The sequence below is a fragment of the Silene latifolia genome, chromosome 7, assembly GCF_048544455.1.
Source record: "Silene latifolia isolate original U9 population chromosome 7, ASM4854445v1, whole genome shotgun sequence".
In the NCBI taxonomy this organism is placed as follows: domain Eukaryota; kingdom Viridiplantae; phylum Streptophyta; class Magnoliopsida; order Caryophyllales; family Caryophyllaceae; genus Silene; species Silene latifolia.
In genome coordinates this window covers 86,752,043-86,770,651 of record NC_133532.1, presented here as the reverse complement: position 1 = coordinate 86,770,651, position 18,609 = coordinate 86,752,043, and the positions used below count along the sequence as shown (strand labels likewise).

General features: G+C 36.4%; 1 protein-coding gene across 1 annotated transcript; it reads right to left on the bottom strand.

Annotated features, from left to right (window-relative positions):
• Positions 1 to 13,451: 13,451 nt before the first annotated feature.
• Positions 13,452 to 17,854, bottom strand: LOC141590326 (protein FAR1-RELATED SEQUENCE 5-like). Its single transcript, XM_074410924.1, has 7 exons — positions 17,830 to 17,854; positions 16,006 to 16,146; positions 15,166 to 15,302; positions 14,433 to 14,940; positions 14,054 to 14,279; positions 13,739 to 13,934; positions 13,452 to 13,514 (listed from the first exon to the last, which is right to left on the bottom strand). The coding sequence occupies exons 1-7, from the start codon at positions 17,852 to 17,854 to the stop codon at positions 13,452 to 13,454; spliced, it is 1,296 nt and encodes a 431-aa protein (XP_074267025.1).
• Positions 17,855 to 18,609: the final 755 nt, after the last annotated feature.

Below are 18,609 nucleotides of genomic sequence, written 5' to 3'. Positions count from 1 at the left end.
TGTCACTATTTTTGTCCGACCAAAAATACGTATACATATATTCTTATATAAATTATGCCTCAAAAATATAATTTAATAATAATACGTATTTTTATAAAAATGAGATTTTATATAATACGTTTATAAAAATCGTGTTTGACATAAAATTAATTAAATTGAATAATTCAAAAATATATAATAAAGTGATTAAACGGTTTAATAAATTTTAAATGTCAAGATGGGAAATTCGCGGGTGTTACATTATTAGTGCAAAACCCTTTGTCACTAATCAAGCCCTTTTGTTTCGGATTTTCATGGCTCTAAGCCTTGTATTGAGTTGTGACTTAAACACTCTTATGTAAGTCATATGTTCATTACTTTCTAGAAGTAATCAACTTGAATCAAACAATTTCTTTTGTAAGTTATAAGCTCTTTACTTTCTTAAAAGTAGCATGAATTCATCATTTTTAACAAGTGACGAATTTAACCTCCTAGGTTTTGAAGAAACAATGTCTTACATAAAACGTCTCATGTAGCCAAGAAAGACCAGTTTCTTGCGACATAACATTCTCTGTGGCATTCTTTGTGGCTCTTGAATAATTTCTCCCACTCTGTCTTCTAGAAATAAACTTGTATTTTAGAAAGACAGCTTCACGAGCCGCAAACTCGTGATAATTGAAAAGGGAAAAATGAGCATTTGTTTCTTGTGAAAACTTACAAACATGGTACCCTTACCATTTCATATCTCATATGATTCGATTTAGTGGAAAAATAATTTAGACAAAAATGATAAAATCCCCAAAAGGATCAAGTAACTCAAAGTAACTTGATTGAAGTCCAAACCATATCGAATAGCGTTTGATTTCTTATCCAACCACACATTAATCCATAATGTGTGCTAAGAGAGATTAACTTGTGATACTATATCACATTTCCTTTGGCTTATATCAAAGTTTTCACTTTGATAATCCCATCACGACTAAATCGTGATTCCTTGAACTCTTTAAACTTCTTCAAAGATTTTTCTATTTACCTTATTAAGTGAACGTATTAGCGTCAACTTAAATCATTGGTAAAATAAAATGATCAACCTATTTTGGATCGATGATTTACAACCTCGATCTCCTTTTCAACCAAAAGGCACGAGACATCTTGCTTTGAATACAAGATACGCATATACCATTAGATCTAATGGTTTCAAGAGTACTCGATAACTCTTTGCGTTCATCATTCCAAAATTTAAGGTTTAATCTTGGGTTACCAATTTGAGTCTTGCATCATCTTCATGATATATTATTCTAGTTTGGTTTAGAATATAATCACCTTGATAATGGGCTAGCCATACATCAAATTATGGTGTATAGGGTCACAAGAGTGAAACCTCTTTTGTATCTTAACAAGTTTGTATTCTTATTTAGAGTTTATGTACTTAATAGTCACAATTAAGTACAACTCCTAAAACCAAAAACTAGATTTAGTACACAATGACTCTTTCTCTCGACTTCATTGTTGCTAGTCGTCATAATCTAATCATCCTATGTATCAAGTACAATGATGAAAACCTCCACTGGTTTCTTATATTGACGAAGTGGTACTAGCAAAATTTATTTCAATCAAATAAATAAAGAACTAAGTCTTATTAGATGTCCCACAACTAACTTGCTTATTCTTTAACAACTTGGGGTAGTTTCATTTCTTGTGTCCAACATTTAAGACAGTGGAAACTTTATCGGTCGGGATTGATAGGTTTAGTATCGCTATTCTCAACAACTTTACTTTTAACATTACCTTGTATCAATTCCATTATAATCTTTACTTCTTGAACCTCGTCCTCATCTTAACGGTTTAAGAGAATGCTCCCACTCAATTCAATGAGTCTTTACTTTGAGAAGCAAAATTGAATTCATGAAGATTACTCTTCATTTGTTCGTTTTAGTCTTAAAACTTTCATTGAAGTGGTTGCGTTATTTTGGTCAATTTTGATTTCCATCAAATCTAGTTACCAAAATTAGAAACAATTCATTGTAAGTAGATGTGTTAGTTAAGAATCAAAAACCTGTTTGATAATGAATGACTTTAATCTATACTCTTTACAAGAGATCCTTAGCAATGGTTCATTTGAGGTTTTAGAAGCAAATTCATATTTGTCTTTAGTTACGATGTTTTAAATGGAGATTTGTGTAAAAAATCGAAATGATATCGTATATGAATTGTGGTAAAGAAATAAAACAATATGATAACGGAATAGTGGAAAACTTAACATTTATCGTTTTATTAATACTTGTAAACAAGTATAGCATTTACATAGTGACCTCTACCCAACTATGATAAATGATTCCAAGACCCAAATTCATATCGACTTAGGCACGGTATGGCCGATGAAACCCTTATCAATATAACTCGGTGGATTAACGTTTTAATCGATTCTACTTTTAGAACTCTTGGTCGATAATATTACATTAACATTTATCTTTAGCCCAAAACACATTCAACAAGGGCACGGTATGGCCGATAAAACCCTCATCGAAAAACTTTTGTTGAGTTCAATCCAAATTTCGAATAAATGTGTCCATGATCCAAATCCACATCAACTTGGGCACGGTATGGCCGATGAAACCCTCATTAACATGAACTCGGTGGATTAACACTCATCACCCACTTCCCCTACGTAACAAGGTTTGTACCCCGGTAGGGCCGAGTGCACTCCCTCGCGAAATAGATTTTCATGGTTTCTACTATTTGGTAAGGCTATGTCTCAATTGATTGTTTTAGCGAGAGGTCATGTCAATTTATTATCTATCACGTTTTAAGTGAACTAAAGTGGTGAACTACGATAATTATAACTGACACGGTCGATAAACTCGATTAAATGATAATGCATGTTTTAGTTATGGCGATTTAGCGATGCATGCAACATATAAATAAAATGCAAAGCATAAATTAAATCCTAGTATGGCCTTCTTAAAATAGAAAAACTATTTAACTATTACATATTCGGAAACCAACTCCATTGGTCCCTTGAACTTCGGTTGTGGCACACATCTCGAGGTAACACCGTCTTTATGTATCGCCATCTTGAAGAAATCCGTCTTTGGGAACTCCGAAATGAATAAAATTACAAAATAAATTACATAATTTCCTATTATACATTTGTAACTATAATAAATAAATCTATTAAATTACAAGACGGTGATACGAGATCACAATAAAATTACAACCGAATCGATATTCCGATACATTTCGGGCAATACCAATTAAAAACTAAAGCCATACTAAGTAAAAATTACATAATTCAAAAATTACATAAAATAAAATTATGACAATCATAAACAAAATTCAGCATTAAAATATGTATGAACATGCCCAATTTTATGCTAAATCGCCTTTAATTAGCCAATATCGTATATTACTCGGTTTTTACGGATTTGCGTGATTCAACATTTTATAATCACAAAAATTACATAAATTCATATTTATGCACAAGTTAATTACCCTAACTTTTTAGGACTCAAAATTAGTCTCCACTAACTATTTGACCATAATTAACTCATATTTCTTAATATTGTTCATAAAAGGACTCAAAATTACAATAAAATGCTATAAACTTCAAATAAATCACAAAAATTTCAAATAAATTTGAAATTTGAAATTTAAACTCATGAACATTCTGGAAAAATACCATGACACTCATAATGTTTAAAAACTTAGGTTAAAAATTTCGAAAGTTATCGGGAAAAACAATGTTGCGGTTTATCGGATTTATCAATAAAAATCATAAAAACATGAGAAAAAATTATATTCATCAACTTTTCAATTTTAGATCTAAAAAAGATAATAAAATGCAACATGTGACGTTTTTCCTTAGTCATGAAGTATGTTTTAGCAATTATTCACTAATTAAGTCACTATTTATGCTATTTTTCATCAAAAATCCATAAATCATGCAAAAAGACTTCAATATAGCCTATTATTTTAGACACATCTTGTAAAATTGCATGTGACAACATACTAAATTTCTATGACCAGATTCGAAATTTATCTCATATTAACCTATTTTTCATCTAAATCCGATTTTTATCATGAAAAATCCATTTTTCGAGCAAAAGAACTCATAAAATTATGAAACTTTCCAGATCATCTAAAAATAATATATGTAAAAATATATCCAAAAACCACTGGAAAATTCGAAGTTTAGCTAATTTTCGTCCAAAAATGACATTTTTATCATAAAAATCACATTTTAATGCCAATATTATATAAAATGAACAATAAAATCCATAAATTAACCAAAATATCCTAAAACATTTTAGGATCAGAAACTTTAACATGCAAAAATTAATTTTGTGATATATCATAATAACACAAATTATACAAGTTTTATATGTTAATCTTTATAACTCGGAAGAACTTTTAACCGATTTGCATGCAAACAACCATGGCTCTTGATACCAATTGAAGGAAAAGTAGATCTATATACTTGACATATTCATATATGTAATAATTTAATTTGTCATAAAATTATTAAATGATCTTATGCATGCAAACATCAATATTTAAGAGAAGAAATCGGTTCCTTACATTGCATGTTTCGGATATTTGGGCACTAGTAAGGTCACCTACCTTACTAGTTCTTGAGCTCTCCAAATGGAAGAACAAGGATTCAAATATAGAATCCCTCCCAAAAGCATATACCCAAGGAACACTCATAACAACAAACATGATTTAGATTTAGTAATAATATTAGTTTTACTATAAAATTGACACAAAATAAATTGTGTTTTTCTCTTGAATATCTCGGTCAAGAGGGAGTAATTTTGTGAGTTTATTTCTCTAGAATTATCATAAATTGTAGAGAGTTTTGATAGATTTTCTTACACTAGAAAAATAAGATGAAAAGAATGAAAATGAATAATGAAAAGAACCTCTCCTCTTTCTTTTCTTTTTGGCCGAAAAATATGGCTTGGGTAGGTTGCCCAATACCTTTTATTTTTGCTCTTCTCAAAAGCTTAGGTTTGCATGGCTACTTGTTAGCTTTCATCATTGTGTTTATACTTAAACAATTAACACAATTTCCACTAACTCCCTCCATATTTCGGTATGTATTAATAAAATGGGAGGTCCATTTTATTTTTGTTATTTGTCAATTTTGTCACATGTAATGTATTTTTAACATATTAAAAATCAACATACTCATAAAATATGTCATTTACAAAATTGACTAGTAATTCGTAATTACTCGTACCAAAAGTTTCCAAATTATAAACTACAACATTCTGTATTTATAATAATTTATTCATTCCGTTTCAATTGTTTCTGTAAACAATAATTTCATCTAAGTAATAAAACAATTTGATTACTTAGACCGTGTCTTATTTAATCATATTTACAATAAGATACGTGAATTATACTCACAAAATTATCCGTCAATTTTAAGCAATTTAATTAACTCGTATCGGTATACGATTAATTAAATAATCAATTAAGAGTATTTCCCTATAGGTATGACCTAAGGGGATCAACTGATCACCACCGTCGCACGACACTAATGTCAAACTCTAGTCAGCCAATCATTACCGATATGTGTGGACCAGTTGACTGTAAAATATTACATCCCACATGTATTCTTAAAATGAGATTTAATAATGATATTTAAATCATGTGATCGCACTATTGTTGAGGACACATTTCCGAACAGCTTCTTCCTTAAGACGTCGCTCATTCCTTATTTTGTCAAATTCCCCACCTTCTCACTCTGGGGGCTTCTTTTTGAAGGCGTCACCCGTCCTTTACCCACAAGCATCTTTTGAGTCTCAACTATAGTCCAAACCAAAACCGCCCATAGCCTAGTGCTCGGTTCAGACGATGACAAGGTCTTGGTTCCGCTCTACGAATCATCATGCCTCAGAGAAGGATCTCAAACAAGAAAACGGTGGCAAAGATGTCTGGAGAAGATAATCAATTCATGTTCCCCAGCCGAGCGGACCTTCTACCTCAGGGATTTGATACGCACTGTCACCCTTTCTTGGCTAGGAGTTGCACATACATGTGCAAGGTCTCTCAAAGTCATCCCCGTGTCGTGTCGATACTAAGTCTGTACCACGTTCACGACTGCCCATTTGTCAGTCAGTCAGTATACGTCTGTGTGAGTCAATGTCCCAACGGTCACGTGTCTCCAATCTATCAAATCACAGATCTACAAGTAACAAGACTTGCCTTTAAGCTTCACAACATTCAAAATTTCTATCTCCCCTCACGTGAGATATTACGTGCTAGTTGCTTATATGCTAACTGCTCACATGCTTATGTACTTACGTGCTTATATGCTTACATGCTAGTTTCTTTTATGCTAATTGCTCACATGCATATGTGCGTACGTGCTTATATGCTTGCATTCAACGTGCTTGTCTATGCGACTGCGGATTTGTATGGTCACTAACCATGCAGATAATCTTGAGAAGACAAACTCACTCCAATTGAGTACTGGGTTCTTCCCAACAAACGGCGACCCATCAAGTCCAAGGGTTTTAACCCCGTCGATTACATGGCATACGCTACCTCCCAGCGAGCAGCAACTCATATCCCCGCCGAGTGCCGATTTTCAAATGGATGTCACACATGCTATTTCCCACAGTCGATCTTTCGACCACCATGGCTGGCGAGCCTTCGTCCGCAAACAAGATACAACTCAAGGACGTATCCCGAAGATGCCTCGGGTATGACTCCTTTTCACAAGCTGGCGAGCCTTTGTCCGCAAACAAGATACAACTCAAGGACGTATCCCGAAGATGCCTCAGGTACGACTTCTTTTCACAAGCTGGCGAGCCTTTGTCCGCAAACAAGGTACAACTCAAGGACGTATCCCAAAGATGCCTCGGGTACCACTCCTTATCACAGCTGGCGAGCCTTTGCACGCACACGAGATACGACTCAAGGACATATCCCAAACATGCCTCAGGCATGACTCCTTCCTATGGCTGGCGAGCCTCAAAACGCACCACCTTCAACACCGGCTGGCGAGCCTTTGCGCGCAAATGATTGAAGGACGTATCCCGAAGATGCCTCAGGTAGGATTCCTTGTTATGGCTGGCGAGCCTTTATACGTAGTCTAATGGACTTTAAACGACCCGAATCGGAAGTCGAAACAATCTAAAATTTTCCCGACGGCAGGTCCTTGACTCGAATCCTCGAGTCGCCTCGTCGTCGCCCTTTCCGACGACAGGTCCTTGGCTCAAACCTTTTCGAGTCGCCTCGACGTCGCAATGGTTTTCAGGTTGTAATCTTTGATTGACCTGGAGATCATACTTTGACTTTCGCCCTGTCCAAGCCTCAGTCAAAGTGGGGGCTCTGTAGATACCCAGTATCTGCACCTTCCAAAAACCACCCGATGATGATCGGACTATAACGTGTTTTTGGTATGCGTGCATGGATTGGCTATATATGAGACGGTTTAATGCACTACTGGGATATGAAAAATGATTTCAAAAGTTTTCTAACTTCATTTGCATTAAAATAACACAATTTAGAGTTAAAACCGTCTTCGGACCCAAAACCGACTCAGAAACCCGCAACTCGAGTCAACCCAAATCTCGGATGTCAAAAATAATGCCATGAATGTCTTCATCGTGTCATTTCCATTAAAATGACCATATTTAGAGTCAAAACCGTCACCGAGCCAAAAACCGACTCGAAATTCAAATCCCGACTCACACGGGTCAAACCCGAGTCAAAGACACAAAATACCTACCCCAAATATCACCTAGGAGGAAGCTTACACGGCTAAGCAAACCTCAAAGACCACAAATCACAACCAACAAAACATTGGTTAGAACAAATGCAAAATCCAAATTTGCGAAAGGGACAGTACACCCTATTGAGTCACGGGGTGGCTCGCGCCTCAATGGGGTGTTTCCTTAGCCTCCAAGCAAAATCAACCGACCTACCATCCCACATTTCTCTATAAATACCCACCATCACACACCATAATCTTCACGCGAGTGTCCGCCCCCTCACCTCTCTCTTAAACTTTTAGACCCGACTTCCTAAGTCACAAAATCGACACGTGTTTACGACCTACCGATCGTAAACACAAGCCTTACACATTTTGTTTGGTACCTTCGCCGTGCACTCGACCGACGCATTTGACCAACTCAATTCATTAATCAACATGTTTTAATTAACATATTTTCAACTCATTTTCAAAACAAAATCCTTTTTTAAGGCACTCTTTTAAACTTCTTTGATCTCGAGTAATCACTACGAGAAAACCGTCTCTAAAGTCGTCTACCACGCAAACATCAATATACGTAAGTTTGAGGGTGTAAATATCTCATTTATTTCATGTATTTACTGTTTTTATGAGTTCATAAGCATGAACAATGCATAACACGATTCAAACATAGGTTAGACGAGCCAAAACCGAGTTTTGGCCTGATACAGAAGCTCCTTGCTATGCAGGGTTGCTCGCGCCTCTTGTGGGTTTCTGGGTCAGACTCATCTGTGTTTGAGTTCGTCTTTCCTTCAACACTTTCTTTTATTTTTACTTCTTTCCTTTTACGGTTTTTACCATTTTAAATGTTTCAAGTCATTTTTATTACAAACATTTTAGCCATAAATCATAATCACCCTTGGTTCCTAATATCATGACGGTTTAATCCGTGACTCGGTGATATTAATTGGTTAATTACATTTTAAAATAAATTCTTTTCTTTTATTTACCATTTTAATGCATTTTTATGTAAAACATATTTTGACCATTACATAAATCATCCTTGGTTCTTTATACCATGTCGGTTTAATCCGAGTACGATGACAAACATGACTAATTACAAATAATTGAACTTAACATAATTAGTTCAAATTAAACATTTTCCTTTTACCATTTTATCATACTTTTCAAACATTCAAATCCGACAACGAATATTACTAACATAATAGTAATTATTCCGAGTCATGCAAACAATACTTGCAAATCATTAATCACAAAAAACGGTTTTAAACAACCTTTTTAACAACCAGGAGACGCATCTTGGTTTGCCCCATGGCTCGCGTCTCAAGAGGCCCTCTGCTTTCATAACTCAAAACCTGGACAGGCCCCATTCCCTCGCCAATAGGCTCGCGCCCCAATGGGGATGCCTGGCACTGTTCTGTCTCATTTTGATACTTGTCTAGGATGATCCCGATTACGGTTAATCCGAATACATGACGGATCATATTGACAAGTTGGCATTTTTACACTTTGTCTTTTAAACACTCTTTTTCAATAAATGGATCGTGTTAAGCATCATAATAACCCGAACTTGGTAAATGGATGTTTAATTTCCGCTTTCACATGTAAATCAATCTAAATCCAACTTGACATCTTATGCTTGATATTTGGATTAACAAACCGACTTAGAAAGCTCACATATTAGGTTAACACTTTTGGATGTGCATTCATGCATTTACACCGTTTTATCAACTTTTGCACTTAAACAACCACGATCGATCAGTAGAGGCCGCTAACGCGGGCGAAATTGGGTGTCCGATTAAAGGGCTTCCCAATTTGTACCCTCACCCCTTACTCAGAACCTTTGGATAGTGGATGGCCTTATCCAGGGCGTACGAGAGTCATTTTAGGCGTAGAATGCTAAAAGGGGGACGAGTCCTTATCTTTAGTACCTATGTCAAACCCTGCTTTCTGCTTCGTTTGACCGAGCTATAAAGTGGATTTCGAACGGGTTCCAAGCATCCCACAAATGTTTGGTGGCGACTCCGAATATCTCTGTATCGTTTCGAGACCTTTACCGAGACGAAACCGACCGATCTAAAGCGATCCGGTCGAAAGCATTTTTACGCCGCCGAGCGTGGCTTTTTAGACCGCTGCATGTCCACAGATTGGCTTGGCGTGCAGGTGGCCCGTGACTACGGACCGGTAGGCGGCCTAAATATGCAGACCGAGACGTGGCCCATGTCCACACGGTGCATGGTCCTCGGGATTTGAAAATCCTCGAAAAGGGGTCTGTGCCATTTTCGGGTTTTGAAAGAGCCATCGTGTCGGCGCGAGAAGGGTTGAAATCCGTATCTTGATGCGGCGATTATAACGGAGTAAAAAGGTGTTTTCGAAATGGTTTGTAAAAACCAGGTTTGAAAATCGTCATTACGACGGCCTAAAAAGGCGTGCTTTTTGAAATGGTTATAATAGGGTTTGAAAATCGTCATTACGACGGCCTAAAAAGACGTGCTTTTGAAATAGTTGTAGAAAACCGGGTTTGAAAATCGTCATTACGACGGCCTAAAAAGGCGTGTTTTTTGAAATGGTTGTAGAAAACCGGGTTTGAAAATCGTCATTACGACGGCCTAAAAAGGCGTGTTTTTTGAAATGCAACGGTTGGCGAAATATCGAAGTATGAAACGGCCATTATAACGGCGTAAAAGGGGGTTTTTGTAAGTTTGAAATGACACGAAAGGACTTATGATCACATAACACATAAGCACTCGCAGTTTCATTATATTATGCATAATGCTGATATGGGTTTTGGCTTAAAAGGGTGGGTTACATACAAAGTGATCAAACCCCAATTTTCAAGAGGGATATTAATCTAAACAAAATGTGTAAGGAGGGTCCCTAGCCTCGTGCACGAAGGAAATGAAAGCTCTTTGACGAATCAGAAATGTGTAACGTGAACGGTATGGTTGACTCAATCGGGATTCGAAACGCGGGGATAAGAAAAATCATGCCGATAGGGCGAGCCAGTTGGTCGATAAAGGTTAGGTTTTGGGCCCGGACATGGAACCCAACTTATCACCGTAATATCAATTAATGCATTTCAACCAAGACCTCATTCGTGTCTCACCATCTAGGGATCACAAAGACTCCCCTGGATAAAGTCGTCCACTATCCAAAGTTTCTGAGTAAGAGGTGAAGGTACGTATTGGGAAGCCCTTTAACCGGACACCCAATCCCGTCAGCAGTAGCGGCGTCTACTGATCGATCTTGGTTGGTTAAATGCAAAAGTTGATAAAACGGGTAAATGCATGAATGCGCATCCACAAGTTCGAACCTAACATGTGAGCTTTCTATGTCGGTTGTTTATCAAAATATCAAGTAATTGATGTCAAGTTGGATTTAATATTGATTTTCATGCGAGACGGAAATTAAACATCCATTTACCGAGTTAGGTTTATGGTGCATAACATGATCCATTTGTCTTAGAAAGGCGTTTTGCAAATCCAATGTAAAAGGGGCAGATTTGTCATCTGATCCGTCCTGTATCCGGGTTAACCGAAGTTGGGATCGTCCAAGACAAGTGCTGGAAAGGAAACACGGTCTGCATCAGGCAGCCTATTGAGGCGCGAGCCATCTGGCGATGCAAGCAGACCTGCCCTGGTTTGAAAAATGGAAAACAGTTGACCTGTTTAGGCGCGAGTCAGCCGACTGTCCAAGGGACGTCTTCTTACTGTTAAAATGTTTGTAAAATGGTTTGTAAAGAGGGTGTTTGAACCCGTCTTTGTTTGAAAAGGTCGTTTAGATCGCTTTTGTGTTAATATGAGGAGCGGGACTTGAATAATCATCATTGTATTGACAATATTCGATGTCGGGTTCGGTTTTGCAAGCTTGACATGAATAGTTTTGAAAAATGATTATGAACTAATTATATTAAGTTCATTTGTTTGTAATTAGTCAATGTTTATCATCGTACTCGGGTTTAAACCGACATGGTATGTGGAACAAAGGATGACTTTGCATTTATGAGTAATATATTGTTTTTTGAAATGTAAAGAAATGAAATAAAAGGTTTTAAAATACCTTTTAAAATGTAATTAACCAAATATTATCACCAAAACACGGATTAAACCGTCATGGTATAAGCAACCAAGGGTGAAAATATTTTATGGTTAAAAAGATTCACCATAAATATGATTTGAAATGGTAAAAACCGGTTTGAAAATTGGTAAGAATGAACCAGGGCACCCCATTGAGGCGCGAGGCACCTAGTGGTGTTTAGGGCCTTCTATTTTGGTCAAAACTCAGTTTTGGCTCATTCGATCCTTATTTTGGACCATGTTATGCAAGTTTTAGCATATTATAGTCATAAAATAGATAAAAGGACATGAAAGAAGAGAATATTTACACCCTCATAATTACATGCTAGGCTTGAGACGAGAAATCGACGAAAGTGTAACAACTTGTTAGGTCAGAAAACTCGGTTGAAAACCGTTTTAGCAATGTAAAGAGTGTTTTGTTAAGTTTAGTGATGGTGTAGTTGGTCGAGATGGTCGGTCAAGTGATTTAATACAGAATGACAGTACCAAACAATGTGTATGGCTTGTATTTTCGATCGGTAGGTCGAAAATACGTGTCGGTTTGTGACTTGTTAAGAAGTCGAGTCAAGAATTTTAAGGGAGAGATGATGGGGCGGACACTTGCGTACCTTCAAATGTTGGCATTTGAGGGGTATTTATAGAGAAATGGGTGGTTGTGTGCGTTTTGAGCGACGTGGCCGCATGGGCTACTCAAAGAGGCGCGAGCCATTTCGCGGGTCTTCAAGCTGTCTTGTCACTATCACGCAATTGAAATCATGATTTGTTCTATCTTATGTTTTGGATAGCATGATTTCTACTTGACCATTTAAGTATTCCGGGAATACTTAACATGGAAGTTTTGAGAAGTTTGTTTTTTGTGTTTGACTCGTTGTTGAAGTCGGGATTTGAATTTTTGAGTCGTTTTGGTCCAGTGTCATTTTTTACTCTAGTTAGTGTCATTGCGACCCCGTCGTCGTGCATAAAACACTCCAGGTACTTTTGAAAAGTTTTGAAATGTTTTTTTTTTCAAAATCGATTTGAGTTTTCCGACGTATAGTCATACAAAACTGTCGATTAAACGCTGCGATTCCTAAGCATGTTGTAGTCCGATAATCATCGGGTGTTTGTTGGAGACTCGACAGATACTGGGTATCTAAAAAACTATTTGTATTTTAGTTGGCAATGTTGAAACTAATGTCTGTAATGTTTTCGGTCTTTTGTGGACATGTCGGTCAGTTGTTATGATAATTGACAATCAATTGAAATTGATATCACACTGGAAGTATAAATGTGTCATGCACATGAAAGTGCCATTGAATGTGTGAGGAAAGGTTAGATGTGATTAGATCGCAAGTGTAAATGTGACGATATTCAAAGTGTAAATGTGTCATTTACATGAAAGTTTCATTGAAAGTTAAATGCGGTCAGATGGGAAAGTGTAAATGTGATTAAATGGGAAGTGTAAATGTTATCACACAGAAAGTGTAAATGTGTCATACACATGAAAGTTTCATTGAAAGTTAAATGTGGCCAGATGGGAAAGTGTAAATGTGATTAAATGGGAAGTGTAAATGTTATCACACTCAAAGTGTAAATATGTCATACACATGAACGTTTCATTGAATGTGTAAGGAAAGGTTAGATTTGATTTAATTATAAGTGTAAATGTTACTTGAAATAACATTGTCAATTCAAATAACTTCATGTAACACAATGTTTGGCAATCCAATAAAACAGAGACCGATTCCTAATCCCTGGTTCCAGTGATAGCACATCAAAATTCAAAGTTACACATTCAAAATACAAAAGCTACATTATCACTGCCGTGACGTCTATTCTTCTTCTAATTCCAACTCTTCCTCCTCCTCTCCTTCATCTTCTTTTTGGTCAGACGACCCCTCGCATAATGGTGTTTGTTCTGAAAAGGGGTTAGGGCAGTTAATCTTGTCGTGATTTGTCATTCTCTTGCAATTCTTACACTTGCGTTTGGGTTTTCTAGCCAAGGCCAGTGCTTTTTTTTTGTTGACAACATTCTTTTACCGCTACCCTTATTTTTTGAATTCTTAGGTGGGAATATCGTCACCACCTCACTGGCCGTACAATGCAGAATTTTCTCCATTTGTTGATTTTTATTTAACACTTCCCCTAACGGTGATAGCTTATCCTTAAATCCCCTAATATAGCGGAGAAGCTTTCAACATCAGACACACCTTTGCCTCGAAGGAGCCCTATGGTCTAATGAACCTCCGACCACATTATTGGCATTGCAATTTGTTTTCCATCGATGATTTACATGTTGTATGTCCCTTCACCATTACAATTGAACATCCGGAATCGGAGACACTCTTCCGTCCATCTTTTTACAACATAATCGTCTGGTATAGTCTTCATCCCACGTCTGGTATAGTCTTCATCCCATTTGCTGAAAATCGATATTATATGGCGGCATAGGATGCCAGTTCTTTCAAACATTGTACAACTGCACCTTGCTTTACATGTACCTGGGTCATCAGTTAAGGCTATCATGTAAGTGTGAATGTTACAAACAATGTAAGTGTAAATGTGTTTGTATTGAAGTATATGTAGAATGTAAGTGTAAATGTCATTACATGTAAATGTCAAATGTAAATTTAAATATAAATGACAGCAAGTAATTAGTAATCTGTAATTACCTGGACTGTTTGCAACTTCAAAATTCTTTCCCCTAGACGAATCTTTGACCGTAGTTACTTCTAGCTCGTCTCTCTCAATGAAACCTCTGGTTCTACATGTATCAACTGAGTATATGTCCTCTTCCTTGAAGGTGTAGAATGTTGAATAGGTGCATACCTTTGCACCATGACTCTCTAACGCCAGATATGTTGACATCTTCGGGGATGAGTGCTTATCATTATTGTCAAGCTGCTTTTGTGTATGTCTTTGTTGGTCCATAGCGCTCTCAAAATGCATCCAAAACTCAACCAATGTTCCTGATTTATGCTCAAACCTCTTAAAAAAGCTATTTTCGCTCTCGGATCTTTGAGTTGTCCTCACAACAGACGCCATCTTCAAGTCTCTGCAATGTGCCATTACCCACTGTCCTCTAATAGCATACGTGTCCGCAAACCAATCATTGGCAATAAGACCATGCTCTTCAATAATTTGCTCCCAGATAGCATCGAATTCTGCTGCTTCAAGCTCCTCGTCCCATAAAATGTCATTAAGTTACCCCATGAAGTCAGAATAATCACTCCTAGAGACACCAAACTTACTAGGCACTTTGTTCATTATATGCCACATACAAAACCGATGGCGCGCTGTCTTGAAAACAAGAGGAACAGATTTTATAATACCCGGTTCCTGATCTGTAATTATGTACTCGGGTTCCCCCCCCCCCCCTATTGCATGTAAAACCCGGATGAAAACCCAATTAAATGACTCATAATCTTCCCTTGCAATTCGAGCCCCACAGAACGTCACTGATCGTTTATGCTGATCCACACCGCTAAACGGTGTGAAAACCATAGAATACTTATTTGTTGAGTAAGTTGGGTCGAATGACACTGCATCACCAAATATCTTGTAGTTCTCTCAGACAGTACTGTCCGCCCATATAGCCCTACGTAGGCTGCCATCATCGTCAATATCGTAGTCAAAGTAGAAACCTTTTCTTGTTTCAGTCATTTCCTTAAAATGGTCTACGAACTACTGATAATCACATTCATGAATGAAATATTTAACATCCCTATGGAAGTTCTTAAAATCATTTAAGCTTGCTCCAATGTTTTCTAATCCATTCACGTGTTCTTTAAAGATTTCGTAGGTCCTTGTTGCTCTTATCTTCAGCTGTCAATTAATAACAAATATGAAATATATAACATGAATGGAATTATTGAATTAGTATCGACAGTGATGATATATTACTAACCCTTGAGTTCAAAACGATTATCATCTTGTGATAATCTGTTATGTTGCGCGACAATTTATGGAACTCTCTGTCCTTAAGTGAGATAAGCTCGTGATTGTGACCCTCGTGGAATCGGTCTATTAATAGAACATCATTCTTCATATATAGTCTTATCCTCGCTTTACACCCCACTCTAGTGACTCTGGTTCTCCTCTGTGAATTCTCTCCAACTAGTCCGTCACTGTGTTCTTTATTTGGCGCCTTGTGAGTAAAACCTTCTCGATTTCAAACAACAAGCTTTGACTTTATCTCTCCGCCACGCCACTTTTTCGTTGTGTACCTGCGCACATTGAACCCACAAGCAATGGCGTATATCTTATAAAATGTTACCGCGTCCTCAATCCCCCCAAACTCATGCCCGATACACGGTGTAAACCTCTTTTCAACCTCCCTGCACAATTCCTGCTTGTCATGCTGCACTCCATTTTTGTTAAGTGAATCTGTAAATAGGACATGTCAATACAGTTCACAGAGTGTAAATGTTAAATGAAAGTGCAATCGTAAATGTTTTAAGATATGAAGTGTAAGTGTAAATGTCATCATATATGAAGTGTAAGTGTGAATGTTTTTAAACAATCCATTTATCTCAGAGTGTAAATGTAAAGAGAAGTAAAGTGTAAATGTCAAATGCAAGTGTAAATGTTTTCAGATATGAAGTGTAAGTGTGATTGCTGGAAGAAGTGGAAGTGTAAATGTCATCAGATATGAAGTGTAAGTGTGAATGTTGAGTATTAGTATAAGTGTAAGCGTAGATGTAAATGTTAAGAGGATATAATTGTAAATATTATCATCTGGAAGTGTAAACGTCATCAGATATGAAGTGTAAGTGTGAATGTTAAGCGTAGATATAAATGTTAAGAGGATGGAAGTGTAAATGTTATCATCAGAAAGTGTAAATGTCAAAGGTAAGTGTAAATGTCCCAGATATGATGTGTAAGTGTAACCGTGGAAGTTTAAATGTCCAAAAGTGAAAATGTAAATGTAAATGTCCCAAAGTGTAAGTGTAAATGTCATCAGAAATGTAGTGTAAGTGTGATGTTCTAAAAGTGTAAATGAGCAATATCAGTGTAAATGTCAATAGATGTGAAGTGTAAATGTGATGGTCTGGCAACAATTACGGTTATTTCATAACAATAATCCATCCTATTGGTGGTCTGCAATAATCACTCCATCCTATCAATAATCCAAATTAAATCCAACCTAAACACCATACCAAGCTCTTGATTCATCACTTGAAAAGATTACACATAAACTTCACATATACCAGCTAGGTTGCCCAAAAACTATCAAATATTCCAACATAAACTTAAAAAAATATCAACTGGTTTGTTATTAGAAGGTATGATGCTTAAGTTGGATTTGATTGGGATTATTGATAGGTTGGAGTGATTATTGCAGACCACCAATAGGATGGATTATTGTTATGAGATAACCCTTTTTTAAATACTTCATTAATAATGTAAGTGTAAATGATGTCAGATTTGAATTTTGATTGTGATGGCCTTTAATTTGCATAGTCTAATACTTACAATTTCAAAAAGTGTACACACATTATGAAAAATAATCAGAAGTGAAAACTGGAACAATCAAAATTAAGTTTCATATCAAAACTCAAAACTGAAACAATGAAACCTCATTTTCATATGAAATTGAAGCAATTTCAAAAATGCAACAGTGGTATTATTTGTACAATTTTAAAATATTATTTGTACGATCTCAAAACACATAATCAACATTAAACGGAAAATATTATTTGTACAATCTTCATATGAAAATGGTGATGTAAACTATAAATTAAATGCAAGTGCCAGTGTAAATGTAATCGTTAAGATAAGGACAGTGTAAATGTGATGGTCTGAATGTGTAAATGTCCAACTTAAGTGTAAATGTTGTCAGAATTGAAACTTGCATAGTCTAATACGTTGAAAGCTAGAACAATCAAAATTCAGTTTCATATCAAAACTCGATACTCAAAACTGAAATCTAATCTTCATTTAAAACTCAGCATCAAATTTCAAAAGTGTAACTGTGAATTATAATCTTTCAAAAGTAATGATAAGATACATTGAACTGAAAATATGAAAACGGTGACTGAAAATAATAAATATAAAATGAAGAAATACCATTGATGCCATCTATAATCTGCATGTCTGCGATGATTTTCAGGTTTTAGAGAGAATTGTAGCTGAATTTTGAGCGTCAAATAGAGAAACGCAGGTTTAGAGAGAAGAATCGTAGATAGAAGGTGGATGAAGAAGTGTGTCAAGAAAGGAATTAGGTAGGTGTTGATAGATAGTACAGAGGATATAGAAATTATCTCGTGCGCACTTTACTTGGGAAGAACAATAATCAGACAAAGGGTTCCTCTTTCCTATCTAAGCTTTTCCCTTCTTTTTTCGCCTATATTTTGTAAACAATCTCAACCTTAGATGTTGTCCATCTAAAGGTCCTTATAAGGACTTAAGGACTCAAAAGATGCAATGGACTCATAAGAACTCCTCTATATATATAAAGAATTAGGATCAAATGAGTCCACCTTCCTTAGGTGAGTCCATGTGTCCTAATCTTAGCCATTAGATTATAACAAAATCAATGGCTAAGATTACATCTTAAAATAAATGGCCTATATAAAACTCAAAAAACCCTAATTCAATTCATTTTACCACCTACCACTTCTCTCTCTTCCTCCATTTTTCTCTCTTCGTCTCTCTCATCCCTCACTCACCAACCAACCCTAAACACTCACCAACCAACCCACCTTACAACCACCGACAACAACCACAACAGTTGTAACACCCCCATTTATTCGGGAGCCTTTAGCTAGACATTCCCAAACAAATAGAACTGTTACCATCTCGGTTTCCCGAGGTAGTGAATAACAAAGTACAACAAACCAAAGTACT